Source organism: Dunckerocampus dactyliophorus, chromosome 11, assembly GCF_027744805.1.
Source record: "Dunckerocampus dactyliophorus isolate RoL2022-P2 chromosome 11, RoL_Ddac_1.1, whole genome shotgun sequence".
In the NCBI taxonomy this organism is placed as follows: Eukaryota; Metazoa; Chordata; class Actinopteri; order Syngnathiformes; family Syngnathidae; genus Dunckerocampus; species Dunckerocampus dactyliophorus.
The window spans coordinates 8,566,324-8,587,796 of NC_072829.1; the positions used below are offsets into that span (position 1 = coordinate 8,566,324).

The 21,473-nt window shown below is 40.1% G+C and overlaps 1 protein-coding gene across 1 annotated transcript; it reads left to right on the top strand.

The window, feature by feature from the left end:
- Nucleotides 1–35: 35 nt before the first annotated feature.
- On the top strand, nucleotides 36–6,858 carry smyd5 (SMYD family member 5). Its single transcript, XM_054792192.1, has 13 exons — nucleotides 36–260; nucleotides 925–1,033; nucleotides 1,111–1,250; nucleotides 1,323–1,444; nucleotides 1,511–1,580; nucleotides 2,405–2,509; nucleotides 2,588–2,650; nucleotides 3,611–3,681; nucleotides 3,763–3,869; nucleotides 3,969–4,025; nucleotides 4,200–4,294; nucleotides 5,368–5,438; nucleotides 5,679–6,858. The coding sequence occupies exons 1-13, from the start codon at nucleotides 168–170 to the stop codon at nucleotides 5,818–5,820; spliced, it is 1,245 nt and encodes a 414-aa protein (XP_054648167.1). The 5' UTR covers nucleotides 36–167; the 3' UTR covers nucleotides 5,821–6,858.
- The last annotated feature ends 14,615 nt before the right edge of the window (nucleotides 6,859–21,473 follow it).

Consider the following 21,473-nt stretch of genomic DNA (forward strand, 5'->3'; position numbering starts at 1 on the left):
ATGTCTGTGAAGTTTTTCTTTATTTAAAAAAAATTGAAGAGTTTGAGCTCGCTTGCATGCTTTAGCTGCTGTTTTACATAATGGCCGTCAGAGGGCGTTCCAAGCTACACGCGGCGGAATTTAAAGCAAGAGTACCCGGATAGAAAGGTGAAAGGTTGTGTGGCAAGATGGCTGCCCCCATGGATGACATGTTTTCCTTCTGCGTGGACCCCGGCAAAGTTGCTGGCGGTGTTGATGTGAGATTCATCGACAACATCAAGGTTAGTGTACTTGGTGACGCCTTTTGACCATTTTGTTTGCTTCAAAATTGGGCTGCTGCTTGGCGCTGGTCGGCCGAGAGACGTGGAGCATCCAGTTAAAAGTGCTGCAGGCTGTAATTGTCTGTTGTTGTATCTTAACAACGACCATTTAGGTTGTTTATATATCCGAATAAGTGCCCCATGATTGTTTTTAGATAGCTTATATAGCCTTTGTGCTGGAATGTAGACAGTTGAAAAGTGCTTTGTTTTAAGTAACCCCTACTGGGAACATGCCGTTTCTTGCGTTTGTAGCTTTAATGCTAATGAGCGTGAGTGTGAGGGTCCAAGACGCGCTATTTTGCACTTTATCCACTTTTTGCGTACACTGTAAGTCTGCACTTGTCCAACTTAATAGACATCATATACTGTGTGACATACAACAAGGAGTGGGACAGGAGGACACAAACTGTATCGACACTAGCACAGCTATGTGAGCTACTGTGCGAACATTACACTCCCATTTTAACAGCTGGTTAGAGGTTGCTCAGTAACTAGGCTAACCTCCAACTAGGCCCCAGTTGCTGAAGAAAAACAATGCTTACCCTCACAACTGTAGCTGATTCAGAGTTGGCAGAACTCTGTTTTATTTAAAGATGTGTAGTGAAGCCTGTGTTTTGTGTCAAAGGGAAAAGGTCTGTTTGCCAAGAGAAGCATCAAGAAGGGAGGGACCATTTTCATTGAGCGCCCACTCGTTAGTGCCCAGTTTCTGTGGAATGCGTTGTATAAATATCAAGGTGAGATTTTAAACAATAGCAAGATGATTGAATTTCACATAGTTGACATGGAACTGTGATATATTTTTTTCTAACAGCATGCGAGTACTGCTTGCGAGCGCTGGAGACAGCAGAGGACAATGCAAGACGACTCAGCAGCAACCCTGCACTCAGCCTTCCGTACCCTGAACTCTGCCGGGTTCGACCAGAGCTCCACCAAGTCTGCCCTCAGTGTCAGGTCAGGGTCCACACCCCAGACTTTCACAGGCTTCATGTCGTGTCTCGTCATTGTTTACCTGTATGGTGGCAGGTGATGTACTGCAGCGCTGAGTGTCGGCAAGCGGCGGCGGATCAGTACCACCGAGCTCTGTGTCTCGGCCCGTCCCAGGAAGATCCAGACCACCCCGTCAACAAGCTGAAAGACGCATGGAGGTGACAGTCATGCTTTATATTGGACAGCTTGTGTCTTATTGGTTTTAAATGTTATTCTTTCTGCAGGAGCGTCCACTATCCTCCTGAGACCTCCAGCATCATGTTGATGGCCAGAATGGTCGCCACTGTCAAACAAGTGAGCTGACTTTGTGATGCTATATTCCAAACATGTATCCATCCTGCATGAGTGCACAGTCAGTAGCAAAAAATGTACCATGAGGTCAAATGTGTGAGTGTTTTTCAAGGACGTCTTAAGACGGGTTTCCAAACTTATTCCCTAGAGGAGAGGTCTGGCACTACAACGCATTTTGCTGGATGCTAATTGACATCCAGCCTATTTGGTTGAGCGAGAGAAGGAAAACAAACACGCATGCACATGTCAGTTTATCAAGGCCTGCAAAATGATGAAGTTCCTTTTTTATTTATCGTGATGGGCCTAATGGAGGATAAAATACTGAAAAATCAAAAGGATGCAGGGGCCACTTGGATATCTTCCATTTTGTAAACCAACCCATGTCGATATGCGAAGAAGTTTTTTTTTTCCCCACACTGACTTTTTTTTTACTTTAATAATTTGGCTTTAATCTTGGTTGTGCTTATTTGTCATATTACAACTAAAAATGTTTTTTTCTTTCATATTTAAACTTTTTGCGTCAAAAAAAGGAATAGATTTACCTCATAATGTTACAACTTGATTCTCGAAAAATTATGTTTTGTAGTGAAATTACAAAATTTCTCTTAATATGATTTTATCCTCCTAATATTTCAACTCTATTCATGTAAAAATTGCAGCTCGTTTTTCAATTTTTTGCTGTTTTTTTGTGTCTGTTTTCTTGTTTAATTGTATTTTTAAAATGTGCCATGGGCCACAGTCAGTTCCCGGGCCGCACTTTTGACACCCGTGTTTTAACAGATACTCTCTTTTCTACATCCGCTATAAAAAGAATGTTGTTTTTGCAGGCCAAAGAAAAAGCACACTGGCAGAAGCTGTTCTCGCACTTCTGCAGCCGCACAGCCAATGAGGAAGAGGAGCTGGCCCACAAGCTGCTGGGGGAGAAGTTCAGAGTGAGTCGCCCTTGTGAGGAGGAAAAAAGTGAAATCGTGTAGAATGCGTGCTGTGTCGTGACGTTGTGATATTTTTAGGATCAGCTGGCTTTTCTGCAGCGTCTTTTCAAAGAAGCTCTGTATGATGACCATCTCAGTAGGGTAAGCGCAATGTTCAGTAGGGATGTAAATCTTTGTGAGAGACCATTGGATTTGAATCTAGATACACAGGTTACGATATATTCTAAAAACAGAATGATTCGATACAGTGTATCAACGATACCATTAGATTCAGTTCAATTCTACGGGTAATATTTGTTCATGTAGACATTCATCCTACAATATAAAATAAAGAGGCAATTTCTTAAATAAAAGTGGCATTATTACAGCATTCCAAACATGTAAAAGGGCACATATCCTCAAACTTAATGATTTAAAAAAAAAAAAAAAAAAATAGTAAATAACTACTTCAAATGTTATGTACCTGGATATCAATTTTGGAAGAATGGGCCATTATTTTATTCAAAAACGAATATACAGCGGGGATACAGTTTTGCATGTTATTTGTTGCGAGCGGCGACATGTCCCTCTTTGTTCGACGGTCCTTGAACGCATCTAACGTCATCCCAAGGTGCCCAGATAGACTACTATACTGTATTTTTTCACCCTTTTGCTTTCACCTCATCTTTGGTTCCAAATGCTGATACTATGTGGGAAAGCAGAAAGGTAAGATTTGTTGACCTCATTGAGTGCTAATGTGCACTGAGGTTTGTTGGATTTGTGCACAACCTCAATTTAATTCATGCTAGCACACAGCGACGTATAATCTTCTCTGTGCAAAACAAACTCCAGGCTCGTTCGGGTGGATGGTGGCTCTGTATTCACTGAGTGCTTTTAATTCCATGTTGTTCCTGGCTTAGTTTTACACAGTACCTAATATATGATAAGGTAGATCACTATAATGTACGCAGCCATTCTTGTCTTGGGTCGTGTTAAGCTACGGTGAATGTGCGACAGTCCTTTCACTGGCAGGCCAGGCTCTCGCGTTGTTGAAGAGACTGACTTTCGGTTTATCGTTCACAACCCTACTAACTAAATAAAAAGTAGTGGTTTTGTTTGTAGTGGTTTGTTCCCGAGGGTTTCCGCTCGCTGTTCGCTCTGGTTGGAACCAACGGACAAGGCATTGGAACAAGGTCAGCTCTAGCTCGTTTTTTTTTTTTTCTTTACCATCCTTTTATTTTTCATGCATTAATCATGAAGGAATCTTTTGTCAGCTCCCTTAGTCAGTGGGTTCATGCCTGCGATGCAGCTGATCTTCCTGCCCAGCAGAGGGCGCAGTTGGACTCCTTTATCGACCAGCTGTACAAAGACATTGAGAGAGGTCAAACACATAGATTTTTATAAAATTAAAAATCATTTTGTTTGTAGCTTCTTTTTTTTTTTAACCTGTGTTTGTGTGTTTTCTCTGCCTGCTTTGCAGAAACGGGAGACTTTCTAAACTGTGAAGGCTCAGGTCTCTTTTTACTCCAAAGCTCGTGTAAGTGCACATTTATTTTTATTTTTATTGGAATTATAATTTTATAGATATTACAATATTTTGTTTATATTTTATTACGAGTTCCATTTTTTTAGGCACGTAGTTTTTTTTTTTTTTTTTTAATCTATAATTTTTCTTGCAAAGACCTTTTTAAAGTGTGATATCATTTTTCAGGCAATCACAGCTGCATGCCAAATGCCGAGGCTTCCTTCCCGGACAACAACTTCCTGCTTCACCTCAGTGCCCTCAGCGACATCAATCCTGGAGAGGTCAGGGGACACTTGGGGTCATGCATGTGGGCCGCTATGTGCAGCGCTTCTAACAGCAAGAGATTTTACAAATTCAGATTTTTTGTTTTCTTGGAACATTTCCACACAAGTTACCAATTTTTTCTTTATTTCTACTTACAAATAACCTTTTTTCTTTTTTGTTTAATAGAATGTAATGTATCTATAGACAAAATAAAATAATCAAGAAATGACCTTATTCTCCGAGCATTGCAACACACCGCTATTCTACTAAGAAGACTTTTCGTAAAAAAAATATTCTTTATTAGCAAATCATGTTTTTTCCTTGTAGTATTACAACGTTTTTCTTGTGAAAATCTGACTTTATTCTCCTGACATTACAACATGTCCCCTCATTAAATACAACTTTATCATCATAATTTATGAGTTACTTTTATTTTGTATAAATATGCCAAAAATACTGTATTCTCTTAAAGGGATAGTTTGGATTTTTTGCCATGAAGTTGTATGACATCCCCATCAGCATTGTAGTCCATCAACAGCGACTGACCCCCCCACTTGGTGTCCTAAGTCCAGTTCTGGTCGGATTTTGGTGATGAAGAACTTAGTTCCAGGGAGTCGCTGGGGTTTCACAAATAAGGAACTTGGCTTTTCAAAACAATATGCGTTCAAAAGAGTAGTACATTTGCATCACAAAAATGGCTCCTCGAAAAAAAAAAATCTGACCTCACAAATGGCTATGCGTTGTATTTGTCTCCCGCCGTATCCCTGCTCACTGTCGCCTCTCCATTCTTGTGTACGTGACAAAGACGCTCGCGTCTTCTTCCGCTGTGGAACACACGTAAACAAGATGGCCGCGGCGCTCCGTCACACGAGAATGGAGAAGCGACAGTACGCAGGGATACGTCGGGAGGCAAATATAACACCGAGTGATTTGTGAAGTGTGATGTTTTTTGAGTAGTATTTGTACGCGTGTTTCTGCTATAGTGGCGTCTTTTCTCGGGAAGGTTTTCTCACATTCCGAATCGTACCACCTCGTGTGCGTCTGCAGCAGCTGCTTGGACTGAAACTTGTTAAACTCCTTTGTTTCCCAGGAGATCTGCATCAGTTATTTGGACTGCTGTCAGCGGGACAGAAGCCGCCATAGCAGACACAAAATTCTGAGGTAAGAAAATGTCTTTCCTGAGATGGAACACTTGAATGAGACTCGTAGGGCCGAGAGCGCGTGCGGATCAATGTCTGCCATGGAGTAATGGGCGGCTTGGAGGCAAACGTGTTGGGGCAACGGCGGCTGCTCCAAGCTTACGTTTATTGATCCATTTGATTCCGCTACCCTCCCTCTTTGAATTGCATCACCACACTCAGAAAGTTTGGCTAGTCTGTTGTTTTTCTCCTCACCTTGCAGGGAGAACTACATGTTTGTTTGCTCGTGTCTCAAGTGCGTCTCCCAGTTGGACGAGCCGGATGTGACGTCTGACGAGGAGGAAGAGGAGGCTGAAGGTGAAACGGAGGGCGATGAGATGGAGGATGAGATGACGGACGTGTGATTTATATTAAAAAGAGCTGACGTTGTAGTCATCCATCCTCCCGCAGGACACAAGGATAAACACGAGTGCTACTTTTCACAGATCCATCCCCTCAACGCCTTTCAGCTTTTTTTTTTTTATTTTTATTTTCGAGACTCTCCTGGATCAGTCAATGTTTATTTGTATAGAATGTATTTAAAACTGCAGTAAACAGAAGAGTTTTATGGAAAACTGGATGATGACATCAAGCACTGTCATCAAAACGAGCAGCATCTTTCCTTTTGTCACCCTGACTCTACCAAGGAACCGTGAGGGACACACTCTAAAGACGGGCCGCACGCTGGCTTAGTGATTATCATCTTGGCCGCAAAGTTAGTTTGTATGAGAATAGCTCTGTGTGGAGTTTGCATGTTCTTCCTGTGCGTGGGTTTTCTCCGGGCACTCTGGCTTCCTCCCACAATCCAAATGTTAGGTTAGGTTAATTGGAGACTCTAAATTGTCCATAGGTAGGAATGTGAGCGTGAATGGTTGTTTGTCTACATGTGCCTTGCTATTATTGGCTGGTGAGTAGTCCAGGGTGTACCCTGCCTCTTGCCTAAAGTCAGCTGGGATAGGCTCCAGCATACCCCCACGACCCTAATTAGGATAAGCGGCATAGAAAATGGATGAATGGATTTTTTTCTCGTAATAACTTTTTCCCTAAACATTCCCATTTTATGGCTTTTTTTCTTAGAAGAGCGTTCAATATTATGACTTGTCTTACGTCATATTTTCTGTCTTTCAGTGGGTCCTTGATAATTCTTTGCATCGTACATCCTCCTTATGTAACCCTGGAAACGGTGTGTGTGTGTCTGTCTCTGTCTCTGAGTGAGTCATTGTTCAGCTTTTGTATATGTCCACACGCAAAGGTGAAAGCGTACACTTAAATTCAAGTGTCACAAGTAGCGCTTTAGGTGAGTGGAAGCCATTGTCACAATGGTGCTTCAATGATGGTATACATATACTGTACTGTATGTACTGTACGCTGATGTAAGTATTAAAAACAGCTGTCAGTCTGATGCACCGCTGCAAAGTACTTTATGTTATACAAATACGTCTCTGACTGTCAGTCAGCAGTGAGAAATGTGTCTTTGTAATAGCCTTTTTTTTTTTTGTCCATACAGTTCTTGTATGTGGATCTTATGCAACTGAGCAGCTATCACTTATGTCAAAATCTCACAACCAAACTGACTGTTGTATGGTCTGCAAAATCCAAAAAATGACAATACTGTATTGCTGTCTATTTCAGTAAGCAAGGTCGTTATTAAAAGCACTATGCACACACTTCTGACGTTGCTTATTATTCTCCATATTCCTCAGTAATTGGGAATAAACACGCATTTACTGTAAATAGCAGCAAAGCAAGCAGTCTGCTTACAAGTGCAGTATAAAGCATTGAGATGAGCCCATTCAGTCATTTATCTGCGACACACACACACTATTTGCACACTTGATCAAATGTTTGTCCATGCAGAAGAGAGTTGGACTAATTAGTCAGTTTATTTTGTAAATCGTGGGTGCATATTAGGATATTTATTAACAGAACTAATGTATGATCATCACCACATAGCATGAAAATAAGAATTGTGAACATTTGTGTCATTTATGACGTTATTCTTGAAAAAAACATTTATTCTCATAACATTCTCACTTTTTCCGAGGAGCAATACCGTTTTCCCCCCATATTTTTCAATTTATTTTTTGACATTTTTAGACAAGAAATAATCCAACAAGTATGGAAAATGAGGATTTTTCTCCTAGCATGTTATTTTTATTTTTAAATTATGATCTTTTTTTTAAAGTTATTCGAGAAAAGCTGTTATTGTAATGTTAGAAGTGAAAAAATTCCCTAGAGTTCTCCCAATGTCGCAATTTACTCTCATAACGTTACAGCTTAAAAGTAAATTTCTGCATTTTGACTTTTTCTGCATGAATTACTTAAAAATATATGAGCATATTTTCGGGAATATGATTTTTTTTTCCTCTTAAGAGTGCAGCCCTTGTTGAGAATAACACAGCTTTAGTCTTATAATTGAGTTTTTTCTCATAATATACAGTATATATATTTTTCCCTCAGAAGTCTATCGGAATGCCAGGAGAAAACCCACACAGGCACGGACGGGGAGAACATGCAAACTCCACACAGAGATGCCCAAGAGTAGATTCAAACGCAGGTCTTCCCGATCTCTTGACTGTTTGGCCAACATGCTAACCACTCATCCACCGTGCGGCCCAATATTCCAACATTTTTTCCGGCCATCTTCTATGCCGCTTATCCTCACCAGGGTCACGGGTATGCTGGAGCCTACTCCAGCCAAGCCACACCTTGCTGTTATGATGGCAGAAGGAAGCACGATAGTGTCCCCCCCGCAGGGTCTGACACTCTTCTATAACTTTATTTTGACCTAACATATATGCATCTCCAACTCTCAAACACGTCTCATCCAATCATGATGGAGACGACACTTCCTTATTGTCACTAGACGACCAGGTGGTGTGTTTACGGACACTCCGAACGTCACAATACATCTTTATTATGCGTCTGTGTGGTCTAAATAAAGTGAAAGACAAAGAAAAAGAGTAAGTGGATAATCTTAATGCTCACTAACGTAACTCCTGCTGCGGAAGTACAATTTGCTGCATGTAAGTATACTCGGAAATCCCAGAACATACGTACATCTACACTCAACTTACATCATGTGGTGTCTTTGAACGCAACCCATCATGGTTCATTATAACACGGTTAAAGTGTAATTTAAATGTCCTGTTACTTTTAAAGAGACTAGTGTTAGGCAAATACATTTTCAGACGTGTGGTATCTTTAAACTTCAGTTACATTTTCAGTTCATTTGGAGCTGTTAAAACATACAAATGCATATAATTGTGTCCTGTCATTTATCTTTTTGAACATAAAATATAGTCAAATAAAAGGGCATGTTTCACACACAATTGCAAATGGTGATTAATTATGATTATTTTGAAAAGTGTAACTAATTAGATTCAAATTTGTACTCAAGGGACAGTCCATGTCCCAAGAACCAGATTTGGCCGCCGAAGATCAGGTCGCCCAATCACCCGCCCTCGACCGCCTCCCAAAGCACATGGCACCAGACCCTTATGCTTGCCCCCGCAGGTGGTGGGTCGACGGGGGGAGATCCCGTGTGGCTTCTTCGGGCCGGGCCCCACGAGCCCTAATATCTACTAAATTATAATACATTACACGATGATGTTATTTTTAATACATTATTACACAACTTGACTTGACAATGACTTTAGACAGTAACCCCCCCCCCAAAATATACTTAGCATTTACTGACATTACCAGTTTTGTCTCAAAAAAAAAATTAAATCCCTGAAAACCTTCAGTAAATACGCTCTGATGTCCTCCCTACGCTGCTGAAAGTCCCAAGAGGGCGTTTATGCATGGCATCTGGGGATCGCTATGATGTATCAACCATTTTCACATCCCTCGATTCATTTCCAAGGTAGAAGCTATGTCTAAGTGCAGTTTGTGTTGGTTTTAATCACGAGACAGAGAAAGGGAAGACGTGTTGGTTAAAATGCAGCACACACCTGGGATGCAGCAGGCCATACAGGCCAGTCTTCCTCCATGTTTGCTGTCATGATGGACGCTGTGCCGGCAGCAGCACGTCTCCTCCTCATCCTCTTGTCTGTTTGATCAGAGGGTCCAGCCCCTGACGAGAGAGGGACTCATTTTCAGGACACAGCAAGCAGGAAATGACGCAAGCTTTAAAGGGACTTAAATGCAATGTTATTATGATTCTTGACTCATTCATTTTACAAACTTGGATAAGAGCTGATTTATGCTTCAGTTTTTAATGCAAAATCCTAGCAATACAAGTGTGGATTTGACGATAAATCAGCGTGTAGATCATCAATGTCTTCTGCTAGCAATAAAAGACCTCTCAGCTATTTGTCCAATAAGTCAGCGTGTGACTTTTCCAGGAGGTCAACTTGCACATAGCTTCCCACTGAGACCACATGACTCATGTTGGCCAAAACCAAACTATTCATCTTTAATCTGTGCTCTCATCTCTTGTAGGTCATTCACGACATCCTTGCTGGATGACGCCAAAGCTTCATAGAGAGACACTGACTGTCCAATGATGTGAGGATGTTTTGTCCGCACTCTTCACACTCATGCTAATCATAGATAGCTGGTGCATACTGCAGATTAGCATCTCGTCCAGAAAAGAACAATTCAATAGGACAGTTCTACTACTCTGAAATGGGGGAAGAAAAAAAAAGACGATTCTATCTGAAATTGTAAATAATGCAGTGGGGGAAAGAAGGATTTCATCCCGTTGATTTTGTTTACCTCCGTACAAAGATATGAACAGTCCAAAATGTTAGAGACAAAATGTAATCAAAACTCTAGAAAAATGTATCAATATTCTACAGTCATTTGCATTTGATTGAAGGAAAGAAGTATTTGATCCCAAAGCAAAACATGGCTGAGCACTCGGTGGAGAAACACAAGCAGGTCACACGTTTCTTCTAGAGGTGCTCCTCAGTTTACGGCGTTTCAAGTTAACGTACACACTCTCATAAATGATCAGTAGTGTACAAAATGAAAAAGACAACTACAGTAGTTACGTTCGTGTGGCGGAGTAGGCTTAGGCGGATGAACACATTGGCGGAGTAACGCAGAGTAGTCGCGTTGCAACACAGAGTAAGGACACCATCATTTTTGTTCTTTTGCGTTAGCTACCGTAATTTCTGGTGTATAAGCCACTACTTCTTTGTCACGCTTTGAACCCCGCGGCTTATACACCGGTGCGGCTAATTTGTGGACTCATCTCGTGTGCTTCGGAGCAGCCATTTTGCGCTTTGTACGTGCATGGACAACCCCTGGGGAGGTGCATGTGATGCAACTTTCAGGTTGCAGGCGATCGATCTAGCGGCTCTTGCTCGGGTCTGCCGGTGGATCTTGGCAGTGGGGAGCAGGGCCGAGCGGTCCACTGTTGCCGGCGGGTTTTGGGGGGCTGGACTGCTTGCGTGGTGAGGAGGAGAGTACAGGCTCGGGGGCTGGGAGCGACAACGAAAGAGGGAGAGAGACTGGCAGGGTGTGTGTCGAGGGAATTGTTCGTTTCCGACACTGAAGAAGACGACATTAGTGGTTTAGTGCGGAAGGAGGAGGATGGAGACAGCAATGGCAGCGACTTTTCTGGTAGCTTACTGTTTAACCAGCCGCGTAACATGCACTGTTCGGCACTCTTCAGAAAAAAACATTTAATTAAAAGTAAAACAAATCTCTCTGTGTACTACATGTCACGACGTGGACACCTGCACCTGGAAATTATGGTATTTAAGTTTAACCTCCAATATGTCTCCCAAGGCAGTGAGGCAGACTCGCCTGGTGGCAACACGTAAACAAAGTGCATATAGAATATAGCATATAGAACACTGCATCATAAGACACTTTAATTAATTGATATTGGCTGCATGCCCATCCTGAAAGATACAAATGGAATTCTCCAACATGTGAAAGGATCTTCTACTCTGCAAAGGACAGTGATAACTCCACAGTGTACTGTAGTGGTCCCATTATTAAGACTTCCTCATCCCAACAAGTCTCTTTCCCTCCCTTGCAACGCCCTTTCAAAGTAAAATGAGTTTCATTTAATTCTTGTATTTAATATTTTGAATACTGTATTCTATACGGCCTTCATGTGTCCTGTGTACCATGTGAGTGACTTAAGAGTTAATTTAGCTATAATTTAGGTATAAGATCCGACTTGCACCAAAACTCGACTAACATTCATAAACTGTTTTTTGTTCATTTTTTAACGTTTATTTTATGGTTTTATCTCATTAAATGCAGTATCAGACTTTTCCCCTTTAACTAGTTTGACATCTCATTTTTGATAAAATTCTTTTTTTTAAATATTTATTTACTGTATGTATTTATTTTTTAAATTGTATAAAAATATATGATGCACTATTTGGGTTAATTATTGACCGGTAAATCGAGAATGAATCTTGCTTTTGCCCCCCACATTCCGCTCGTGGGAATTGTATACGTCAATCCAATGAAAAGTCCTCAGAGGCAGCCTTTCAAGGACGTATGTTGTGCTTTTGAAGAATGATCAAGAATACGATGCTTTGCTCCTGTAATGAAAAGACCACTGTGTGAAAGCCCCCACATTACCTCATCATTGCTCCCCCTCAGGACACTTTGAGCAGCACGGGAGGCCCCAAACCACCATGTGTTCCACTTCGTCTCATTAGTCAAGCTCCGCAGCCACCATGGACATTGCTTAAGCACAAAAAGAAAGCTTCACTGTGTTTTTTTTTTTTATTCTGCTTCCTTTCAGCATCTTCCTCTCTCATATATTGTACAAGTGTGCCTGAAATACTCATTTTTCACTGTCAACACTTTTAATCAAGAAGATTTGCATAAATAATAACAGAATAATGACAATAATGGTATCATATAGGTAATAAGTATTTATCCATTTTTTGTTTAGATGTACAAAAGATTACTAGGGCCACAGTGAGCAGAAAAAGTATGGGGAAAAAAGTCAAGAATATTAAGAGAAAAATATATGTTGCAAGAATGAAATCCTATTTTATCTACAAAAAGTCTTAACAATATCATAAAAGTGTTAATATTACAAGAATAAAATCTTATTTTTCCCAGAAAGAATATTTAGAAAAAAAAAAGTTTTAACATTACAACAATTGTTCTTTTTCTAGAATGAAAGTTAGTCAGAATGTTAAGAGGAAGAACAAGAATAAAATCCAATTTTTTCAAGAAAAAAATTAAAACACTACCAGAAAAAAGTTTTGAAAGAATAAATCCTTTTTTCTTTCCGGCAAAAAAGTTGTAATGTTAAAAGAATACATACAGTCAAACCTGTCATAGTGGCCACCTGTATATAACAGCCACCTGCCAAGAGCGGCCACTGAAAAATCCCCCGCAGAAAATTTACGTGTTATAGACCCTGTGTATAGCAGTCACCTAGCGGCCACCCATTTTGTATCCCTTGGTCAATATCTGACCGCATATAGCGGCCAAAATGCCAACTCAAGCAGAAGCTTCATGCACGAAAAAGTTTCGTTTTTTAATCAATGAAGCCGTCGTGTGTAGACTTTAATTACTGAGTCCTAGCTCAGTCACAATCATTCACAAGATCCACACAAACTGTCTGTTGTTCCACATAAAAAAAGCCATCTTCTTTGGAGCTTGTTGCAGACAGTGACACCATTTATTTCCTGGTGTGAGACAATGTGCACTGGTCAATACTGTAATGATGCTTGTTGTGAGGAAGGAGAGACTCACGTCGCCGATGCACTTTAATGGCTTTACTAACAGCGGAGAACACTGCAGGACTTTACATCCACGCCAACATCCACACACTTCCCAACTCTCTCGACACTCACAGCTAGCACTGAGCCTAGCTCTCCTGCTCGTGACGTCGCACCGTCACTTCCCGTCACTTCCTGATGAACTAAAGCTGTAATGACACTCTGTAGCACAGCTTTGTTCTGTGGGTGGTGTAGAATAACAAGCCTAGTTGTTCTTTACAACTTTTATCCGCAATCCCACAGTGCCCTCTACTGGTCAACATGTAACAGTATAATTTTATGTATCTGCAAACACAACAAGCTTCTAATCACAGACATGTTAATATGTGCGCGCACAAATTCAAAATGGCCGCCAACCTGTTTATAACGGCCACCTGCCTATAGCGGCCACTTTTGCCGTTTCCCTTTAGTGGCCGCTATTGACAGGTTTGACTGTATGTATTTTTATTCATGGAAACAGTTGTCATATTACAAGTAATTTCAGCAAAAAGTGACAATGTTGACAGAATAATTTAGGAAAAAGTAATTACTGTTTTGAATAAGAAAAAGGTTGCAATATTACATGAACAAAGTTACAAAGACTCAAGAAAAAAAAATTATAAAGCCGGGAAAATAAAGTCAGATTTTTCCAAGGAAAATTGTTAATTGTAGAAGAGTAACATGTTTTCTAGAAAAAATGTCAAGTAAAGTATTTTTTTTCCTACAGAAATAAAAAATATCTAAATATTCTAGATAAATGTAACTTTATAAGAATAAATTTACAGAGACTCAAGAAAAATGCCATAATATTACAAGAAAAAAACCCTAATAATTTGGAGAGAATAAAGACATTTTTCTTCTAGAAAAACTGGAAATATTACAAAAAGATTTAACGTCATGGGAACAAATGTTCCAAGAATAAACTTCTAATGATTTCAGATTTAAAATATTGTTAAAAGTCATAATGTCAACTAGGATGTATTTTTTTCTACAAAAAAGTTGTAATAGTTGTTCTAAAAGTTGTAATATTATGAAAAAAATATTTTTTTCCTCAAAAAAAGTCATAATATTAGGTGAAAAGTTGTAATATTACAAGAATACATTCATGCTTCATTCTTTAAAAAGTTGTAATATTACAAGAATGAGTTTTCATTTTTTAGGGAACAGTATCAGTACAAGACTGCTGTTGCGTGGCTTCACGCAGGACACAGCGCGACACAGCAGGACCAAATAATGCCACGACTACTTCACGGATGCGGGTAGCGTGGTGACAATGGCTACCCATGCGGGAACAATGCACGTCACGCATACTTTTGTCGTGCACTAGACATAAACACTACTTGACAAGGTGTAAATAAGTCGTGGGGAAGTTGATGTTGCGGTGACGTTAGCCACCCAAATGAACCTCAGTGGAATCTTAAAGTCATATCATTTTCTCACAAAATCTCACAAAATAGGTAAAGAAATACGTCGTTGTAAGAAATAAGGCTGAATGTTGTTTTGTACACCACGGCAAAGGCATGAAGAAGATGGCGACTGTCTTAGGCCAGAAGAGCACCTACTGTATACACGGTATGTACTTGACATCACAAAGACAAGCAGCCTCAGTTAACACATAAACAAAGTCTTATGCTTGCATTCATTTCCATCGATTAAGACAACTAAAAGTGCACGGTCTGTACAGCGAGCGCATGCGTGCGCTGGCACAGGAAGCCACTGAATTATACATGCAGAAACAGGAAATTCCTCCCTTGGCCTCCTGTCACTGGGGGCGACCTTGCACTAAATCAATTAGCAGTGCTGGAGGCAATCAGCGCAGCTCCCTGGAGAGACGCTGTGAATGCTCTCCTAATTCACAGAGGCCTCCTCTCCCCCTCCATCCTTACCGGGCCCGTTCCACGCCTCATATGTTCAGAGGAGAATCAAATCGATAGAGGGCAGAATCATAGAACTGCAGGCTGTCTTTTTGTGTTCATTATGGAATATTGGAATGAGTAGTGAATGTTGCCTGCTGTGTCTTTTAAATTCATTTCTGTCACTGAAAATGATGTCAAATAATGTCTGAAGATTGTACATGTCACTTCTGTAAAAGCTCATAACGATGAATAATTTCATAATAAGGAAATAATCATTTTAATAATACTAATAAACAATACTACTTGTAATATGATATTTTAGTTGAGCTATTATTTCATATTTTATACTTTTTATACTATTATTTCACTGTACGTTAGGGAAAATATGTACAGTACAGCAGTGATCCCCAACTACCGGGCCGGGCCTGGTACCGGGCCGTGGGTCATATGATACCGGGCCGCACAGAAAGAAAAAATAATTTCCATTATGTTTTATTTTGAAAAGTGGCCGGATTCTCTCCGTTACATCCGTCTCACTTGACGCATGTCCATTGTACTAACTTTATCTCATGCCGCACAGATAGACTACTACTGTATTTTTATCATTTTTCTTTCACCTCATATTTGGTGTCAAATGCTGATACTATGTGGGAATGCATAAAGGTACGTTTTGATGACTTATTGAGTGCTAATGTGCACATTTGTCTCAAGTGAATTCATGCTAGCACACTGCCTTTTACCTCTGGAAATCTCTCTGGAAAAACTCAAGAGATAAGATAAATTACATCGCTATCATGTACGAACCCCAACATCCCCCCAAAGTTAGCAATCTGACACACCGTAAAGGCAAGCAAACAGCTGTCTGTCATTAAGCTCATGTGTGCATTGATTCTAATACCCCCTGAAGAATTATGTAAATTACTGCCAGATAGGCCGTATTAGTCATTATTACTGCGGGATTACGCAGGGATCACCCTGGGATGTCCTGACATTTCCCTTTTTGGGGGGTTTCAACCTGATGCTTATTAGCGTTTGCAGCCATTTGTTGTTTATCAGCAGCATCACTGCAGCATCTGTACCCCCCCCACAACCCACCTCCCTTCCTGCTGACTGCAAAGACTCAGAGAGATGTAATCCTCTTTTAGCTGAGCCATTCCTGAATCTTCCAATGTTGGTTCCCCTGAGGACACACGTTGGAGGACACATTTCCCGCTGAGATGAATAAGCGCATCTTGTGTAACAATGCATGGCTGGACAGTTGGGGCATATGGTAGCATGCCTCAGTGCATGTTGCTCATATGGATCATGCATTCATTGAAACATCCTCCTATTGATTCAGAGTGTAACAGTGCGCCATAATCACAACCACTGTTCGGTGCCTTTTCAAGCTCTGGCTTCCCGCTGGCATGATTGCTAGCCATGACTCAAAAATGAAACAATCGGCGACCATGTTTTCATATTTTTTTTTCCTTTCTTACATTGTCGGCTGAAGTGTACCGGATTAACATGTTACTCAAAGCCTGTGACATTTGTCAACCTTGTTTCACTTCTCAACAGCATAATGAGGCCAATTATCACTCAGGGTAATGCTTGTTATATAATACACTACAATTAGCATGAATCCCATTTGATTGCACATCCACTTCATCAACATGTCTCTCCCTCTGAAGACCTCGCAGGTGAAGGTCAACAGTCACCAAGACGTCTCATTAATTACAGTGTACAATTCAGAATTCAACTAATGTTTCCAGGAAACAATATGCTTTTCTTTTCACTTTGATACCAGTCATTAGCCAGTATGCTATTTGGCTACATGCTATCCAGGTTAGATATCGATATTTAAATGTTCACTATTTTACGCAAAAGTGACTTTTTAATGATGTTCTAACAGTAATACGTGTCCCTACGGCCTGTTTATGAGCACCAAATGTGAAAAAATGCCATCATCTCCCTCAAATGCTCGCTTTTGACATTTCGGACTTTCATCATGTCATGACAAAAAAAATCTTCCTTCCTCATGGACGTTACCACCTCCGACTCGCCCCTAGCTAGATGACCCTAAGGGGAAAAAAAGGCAGGCTTTGCTACACATCTTAAAATAAAGGCAGCAGCTTTGCCAACTATCCATAGCTACAGATGTGGGAGCTGTAATTTTGCTCACTTTGTTTTTTTAATGTTTTTATTTATTTATTTTTTTATAGCTTTGCTAGTGTTGCTAACACTTGATTATGATTAGTATTATTATGTTATTATTATTGAGCCTGTTGTGAAATAATTCAAACCTGCAATAAAATCCTGTTGTTCTGGCGATCAAGTCCGGTGCTTGTGTGTTACTAGCAGAGGTGTGAGCAAGTCAATGCTTTGCAAGTCTCAAGTAAGTCTCAAGTCTTTAATCTCAAGTCTCAAGTAAAGACGTGCAATTCCAAGGTAAGTCTCAAGTGATAACATAAATTGAGTCAATCCGAAGTTATAGGCTTGAAATCGTTTAGTCCTTACATGTCAGACACAATGTTTAGCGTCTCCCAAATAAAAAGCCATTTGAACAATTGAACGATATACTAAATTTGACAAATACAATGAATGCATTTTTAATTGTTTTATGTTTTAAATAAAATAACACCAGCTTGTCAAGATTTAGTCACAGAAAATTAGTGCTGACATAGCCAGTTTTGCCAACTTGGCGATTTAGTCGCTAAATCTGGCGACATTCCAAACCCTCTTGGCAACATTTTTTTCTAAAAAGCGACTAGCGACAATGCTGGCGACTTTTTCTGGTGTCGTTGGAGAGTTTTCTGGTATTTGGGGGCTTAAAAGTGAAAGCACATATTGTTCTGTAGTTTGTATTTTCAATGAACAGCAGCAGGTGCTGTTGAGAGGTCAGAATGTGTGATGGAAGATGGAAGCGCGATAAATGAAACAAAGGATTTGTTTCATTTCAGGCAAGTCCGGATGTAATTATTACACTGTCGAGACTTTGAGAGACGCTGGCAGAGATAAATTATTACAAATATTTTATTTTGATGAACTGATGGCCAATTTTAAAAAAGGCCATTCATTCTCTATGCCGCTTGTCCTCATTAGGGTCACAAGGGTATGCTGGAGCCTATCCCAGCTGACTTTGGGCAGGAGGCAGGGTACACCCTAGGTACACCCTGGATTGGTTGCCAGACAAAATTGGTCAATTTTATTTAAAATTGTATGAAAAAAACAAACCAAGAATCCCGTTTATTTGTAGTTCTAAATGTGTAATTAAATGTTTTTACTCACTTTTCTACTCTGCTACGAAGTTATGCTTTTCTTCCTACAGCATCTGTTACATCATATGCAAATTAGCAGATGACAACATCTAGCAACTTCCAAGGCAGCCAATGGCTACTTTTCAGCGGACATACTTGTAGCATTCAGGATTTAGTCAGTGCACAGAAATGTAATCCGCACATTCGTTGGTTGTTCTTATACCTGACTGGATGTTAAATAGATGCCTTCAGTGACGCAGATTCAAGAAGAAAATATATTGTCTTGCTGGAAATGACATCACAATTAACTTTAGTTGAACACTTTGCGGGCAGACACGTTACTCAACACATTCACTGAAAATCTCAAGTATTTTCAAGTCAGCAGACTAAAGTTTGAGTCAAGTCCCGAGCCATTGATGTAAAAGTCCAAGTGGAATTGCGAGTCTCTGATGATATTGTCAAATCAAAGCCAAACTCATCAAAATTAGGACTCGAGTCTAACTCGAGTCCAATTCACGTGACTTGAGTCCACACCTCCTGTTAGTAGTAACACCTAGTGATCAGCGTAGAATAATACATTTCATCACCGTCTTTTAATGCCTTATATTGTATTTGTATTTTAGCTCATTTAGCCATTTTATGCTCGAAAATACTTAATTTAGGCAAAGAATTTGTAAGATTTGCTTAAATATGCATTTTTTTTTTTTACTAATAATAGGCCATAGTCAACCATGAAACAGTGATCATTTATTCATGTATTAATTTGGGAAAAAACACAAGGCTGCGATGTTCTGATGACCGTATAGTAAGTATCCTAAGTGGGGTACTTTGGTGTTTTGAGCAGTCCACGGATCATTCTGGTTGAAATACCTTTTTAACCGAAGGTCATACAAGGCTGAAACCGAGTTCTACTCTCACAATTATAGGGGTGACCTTTCCAATGGTACCACCCACGGCCTTCTAGGACGTCGGGAAAAACCCGATCCAGGATTTCTGGATCCTTTGTGAGCAGCTTGACATAGTCACTTAAGATTATCATTGATCTCATCCACATGCATGCACATTTAGTTGAATGTGGAACAAGAAGTCAGATTCTTAATGACGAGCATCATTCATTCCTCTGTTAATTGGACGTTCTCATGTGAGCGATGTTGACGTCATATAACGATCTTTTAATGTGCTGCCTTTAAAGTAGGTCAGCATTCATTAGTGTACGCTGGAGCTAATGTGGCTTACTTTTGGGGGCGCATGTGTTCCAGTGACGTGCTTTGGTCAAGCTGTCGAAATGAAAGAGAAAAAACAAACAATAATAACATAAAATAGCTGTCTTATAAAAGTATATTCTGTATGATTCCAATTGTTTTTACGGGGCGTGCATGAGCTGAAAGGTGTTTGTTGGTGACGTCCTTTTATAGAGAGAAAAAGCCAGTGTGTTCCAGCAGCAGCATCATATAGACAAGCTTAACGAGGGTGATCAGACTTTTACAGCAGTATCAGAGCTTTTCCTGGAGAAAGATAGAGTGTGTATACTTCATGTGCACAGATGTTTTTAAGGTTATAAATAACTAAATAAATAGTAGTAAGAAGTAATGAGCAACCTGTATTAACATTAAAAAAAACTTCAAAGGAGTTAGTGCGTCATTTGCCATGAACCTCACCGCACGCCACTGTTTTCGTCGTCATTCGTTTTCAGATTTTTCAGTTCCTACACGGCACACTACTTACGGTACATGAGCGATACAACCTTTTAGTTTGGCTTGTGGAATTGTCCAGAAACGTTTGAAACTGTGAGCCCAGTGTTTTTAAATTGAGGGGTGTGTCACATGTCAACAGAGGAGCAGGCTGTGATTGACGACAGCTATTCCAATTGAAATATTTAAGGCAAAGACATCTCATTCATTTAAAAGCACCGTCTTGTCCCTGCGGTGTCATTGACTCACGCCGTGACGGGTGACATGTAATAATCAAAATGGATGAAAATCATTACTTTGTTCCTTTGGAGGGGCGGAGAAGTCTGTAACTAATCAAATTCAGTTTGATTTGAAAAGCTTTTGTGCAGTTCCTGCTCGGGGTAAATACTATAAAGCGCACGCACAATGAGAAGGGGGCGGCTAGTTGGAGTGGTTATTTATTAAAGCGGGGGGATGACACCTACAGCAGAGTGCATTATTATTTATAATGTTGGCTGTACGTTATGTGGGAGGCTTTCCAGTGACAGCCGTGATAGCAACGCTACACAGAGTCATGATACGGCCTCTGCTGCGGCACCTATCGGCAGATCATTTATTTATTTAAAACTTGATTAATTCACAAATCTCTGAGGCGTGTAGAGCTGCTGCAGAAATGTACACATACAACTGTTTGATGTCAAATTTGACATGAATGTCAAAGCTGACGCTAAATTTAAAATGCTGAAATCTATCTTTTTTCAAGCTGAATTCATGAATAACAATTAAATAGTATTATAGTATATGTGTAATATGAGGAAAACAATAACAAAGAATAGTTGTGATATCACAAACATGAACGTTATATAGCCAACACTGTACTATAAACAACTAGCATTCTAACAGCTACAAAAGGTTTCATCTTATCGTACTTCTCACCAATTTTAAATCTGTCCCAGAGTTCCCACAATAGTGTATTGGAATTGTGTTGTCCAAATCTAGCCTTGATGCTGGAATTTAGACAGTTTAAAAGTAATTAAATTTCAACGTCATTTTGTCTATCTGTAGCTTCCATGCTAATGAGCTGCGTATGTATCCAATAATTGTGCACATTATCCACTTATTTATTGTTGTTGTTGATCAGAACAGCTTGCTGCCAACCTCGACTTGAACTCGGGCCAGCGAGGGGTACGAATTCATTGAAATAAACTCGTTAAAAGTGTTGACAGCTGCTAGCATGTCAAGCTAACCAGCCAAGTGCTGAGGCTGAAAGCGGTTGTCTAGCAACAATGCCACGCAAAAGGTTAAATGATCATGGCCCCGGAAATCCGAGATCAGGCTCCTATATGCTGTTGAATGAGAAGGGCCTATAATGACAGAGCGACAACAGGAAAGTGTAACACAAATAAGGCAAGAAGCCTGCAAACACAAATTGGAAATCAAACAATCACAGAATATTAACTTCAAGAGGTGCTTCTCTGAGATCCGTGATGAGGTCAAGAACCTTAGGGAGGAAAATAGAGCACTTCACAAAGATATTAAGGTGCTAAAGGATGCTAACGCTG

Excerpts from the sequence above, each read along its gene's own strand:
- smyd5 (XM_054792192.1), top strand. The coding sequence starts at position 168 with ATGGCTGCCCCCATGGATGACATGTTTTCCTTCTGCGTGGACCCCGGC. Across the intron at positions 1,581-2,404 it reads TGGTCGCCACTGTCAAACAA|GCCAAAGAAAAAGCACACTG; the intron begins GTGAGCTGACTT and ends TTGTTTTTGCAG. Across the intron at positions 5,439-5,678 it reads AGCAGACACAAAATTCTGAG|GGAGAACTACATGTTTGTTT; the intron begins GTAAGAAAATGT and ends CTCACCTTGCAG.